This window comes from Pteropus alecto, unplaced genomic scaffold (assembly GCF_000325575.1).
Source record: "Pteropus alecto unplaced genomic scaffold, ASM32557v1 scaffold9, whole genome shotgun sequence".
Taxonomy (NCBI): Eukaryota; Metazoa; Chordata; class Mammalia; order Chiroptera; family Pteropodidae; genus Pteropus; species Pteropus alecto.
This window is the reverse complement of record NW_006442106.1, coordinates 312,189-314,996: the sequence shown is the minus strand read 5'-3', so window position 1 is coordinate 314,996 and position 2,808 is coordinate 312,189. Positions and strand designations below refer to the sequence as shown.

The following is a 2,808-nucleotide window of genomic DNA, read 5'->3' as shown; positions in this document are numbered from 1 at the left end:
ATTTTCTGGCCTTCTCTGTTTTCCACAGGCAGTTCTTCCTACAAACACCCCTGGTCTGTCTATAGTTCTCTCCACTCTTCTTTGGAACATGACCCTCCTTGGCCTGGACATAGCCCCAACCCTGGACAAGTCTCCCCCACTTTGCCCTTACAGTCTGTATCAGTCAGATCATGGCCTTCCCCATTCGAAAAGCCTGCAGGGTTCTTATGGCACTTAGAGGAAAATCAGTGCTTGCACGATTATCAGTGTTTGCACTATAAGCCCTGGCATCTCCACCCCTCGATCTCATCTCCAAGTACCATTGCTTCCACTCCCTAAAGCCTCTGATTCACAAGAAAGCCATGCTTGCCCCCACCTGGGGTCTTTGCTTGCTGTCCTTTTCTCTTACCCTTTCATGTCATAGGTCAAATAACATTTTCTCACGAAACGCTCTTGCTTGACTGCCAGCCCTTGATCCCACCCACCTAAAGCACGCCACCACCACCATTGTCACTCTACTACAATCTCGTATGTTATTCATGATAGCATTTACTAAACACCATGATCTTGTTTTGTTTGTTGACTAATTCCCTGAACAGGATGTAAGTTCCAGGAGACTAAACATCTCTCATCTACCTTGTTCATTGCTTGATCCCACTGTTTAGGACTTAACACAGAATAAGCACTCGCTAATAAACTGTGAAATTAGTTCAGGGCCCCCAGTCCCTGCCACTCAGGACCCTGTCTCTGTACTTTAAACAGCTGCCCATTCCCCCTTCCCCTGTTCTGAGCTCTGCCCAATGCTGGGAGTCTCCAGCTGCTCTCAGCAGTCCCCTCCCAGGGCCTGGCTCTCCAGTTCCAGCTGCCTGCTAGGCCAGGCCTTGTGGGTTCTCACCTGGTACAAGAGAACTGAGGCACTGGTCAGGCTGGCCAGGATGAGGAGCAGGAGGCAGACAGCCTGGATTCGCGTGTTCAGTGACATTGTGTCGTCTGTATGGCTGTCTCGCTGTCAGGTCTAGGACGAGCTCTGGTGTTTGGGCCCAGTTACAGTTGCTTTTATGGGGCCTCCTGGGGAGGCGGGGGTGCTAAGCCCCCTCCCCTTTGTCCTAACTCATTTCCAAGAAGGTGGTGACGCCGAGGCGGGAGAGATAAGCGGGAACAGAGTGACAGGGAACAGGGTTGTGTCACCCTTAGCCAGCAGAGGTGTGGCCAGGGGGTGGGGCAGACAGGGCGACAGACACATGCCTCTAGCCAGCCACCTGGGAAACACTTTCCCTGACATGACATCACCTTGTTGATCTCAGAAAAAAATTCCCCTTTTCCCCCAGAGGTTGAATAGGTCGATGAGCAGGAGCAAGATGCCCTCATTCCCTACCCTTCGCTGAAGTCCTCATTCACATGGGGGATGGCTGTCACTTGCTGGGCCCCTCGGGGGTGCCCATCACAACTCCCACAGCTTCGGTTTCTCTTCTGTAGGGAACATTGCGACAACCAGATGTGGGAGTTCGATTTAGCACGACTGCCCCCAGCATGCATGTGGTCTTTTCCAAATGTCAGAACCTTAAGACGTGGCTCTGGTGTCTGGAAAACGTTTCTGTGAACCTTTGATCATGAAAGATAACTGTAGCAATAGTAGTTAACATGGGATGACTGCACCTCATACACAGCAGATGTTTGTCGACTCACTTTTGTGTTAACTCTGCTGGTGCTACCTGTCTTCCAAGCAGTGCCTGCTTGTCCCATTCCGGGCTCTGCTCTGTACTCAGGAGCCTGGGCTGCCTTCTCAGGCCCGAACCCCAGGGACCTGGCTTCTCAGCTGCTGCTCCCTCTCAGAGGAGCCCAGCATGCCCACCTTAGTCTTTGTTTTCCTCACTTTACAGGACACGAACTGGAGGCAGAGATTGGGACACTTCCGAAGCCAGAGGCCGAAATGGCATTCCAACCTGGCGGCCTGGCCTTGGAGCCTGTGCTCTTATCAGCACGCTTTCCTGTCTCCCCAAATGCAGGAGCAGAGTGGGCTGTGGACCTGGCTCATGCTGGCTCAATGGAGCCACTGTGCACATCTCACCCCAACTCTACATTCAGTGGCACTGTGTTGGCCACACTCACTGACACCAGCAGTGGGGCATACACACCACAGACATCAGCCAACACTACAAACCAGGGCTTTTTTCGCAGAGCTGGTCCCCTAGCGCACCACTGAAAGGGGAGATGAACCGAGGCTGCCCGAGTGTCCTAACTACTACCTGAACCACGGGTAGTGGGTGCACATGGCCTGGGGGACCCACAAACTTGATTCCAGAGGTGGTGCTTTGGACGTTTTGCCTGATGCTAGAGCCATCCAATGTCGACCCTTCCACTGGAGCCTGGGGATGCTGCCACCAAGGAATGAACACTTCTTCCTGGCCCTGTTGCCAAGACCCACTCAAAACCACAAAATTGGGGACCCTAGGAAGTGAAAGCTGCCTTGTGCCATCTGCCTCCCATTCACTCCATGTTAGGCTCCTCCTGCTGCATACACTCTCACTAAAAGATGGCCTCGGAGGAATGGCCAGAGAGAGGAGACAGGGCTCCCTAACGGAAGAAACTAGTTGGGGACATTTGGAGCACACACAAGGTAGAGAACTCAGCAAGGCAGTGACTGGCGGGCCTAGATCCTGGGATTGGATGGAGTTGCATGGGGGCTGCAGACTGAGGCAAGGACCAGTTAAAGGCTGATGCATGCTCAGCCACAGGAAGACACAAGCAGCATCCCCCAGCACTGCCAGGCATCACTGCATCTCCACTCAGGCCAGGTTTCATCATCAGCCAGGGGCAGGGGTCACAGCA

General features: G+C 53.3%; 1 protein-coding gene across 1 annotated transcript in view; it reads right to left on the bottom strand.

Annotated features, from left to right (window-relative positions):
* Positions 1–1,448, bottom strand: part of HAMP (hepcidin antimicrobial peptide) — a 1,995-nt gene extending 547 nt beyond the window's left edge. Inside the window, exons 1-2 of the mRNA XM_006919863.3 lie at positions 1,355–1,448; positions 875–1,006 (exon numbers count right to left, since the gene is read on the bottom strand). Of these exons, the coding sequence (XP_006919925.1) occupies positions 875–961 (87 nt within the window). The 5' untranslated portion in view covers positions 962–1,006; positions 1,355–1,448. The remainder of the gene's footprint in view (positions 1–874; positions 1,007–1,354) is intronic.
* Between the last annotated feature and the right edge of the window lie 1,360 nt (positions 1,449–2,808).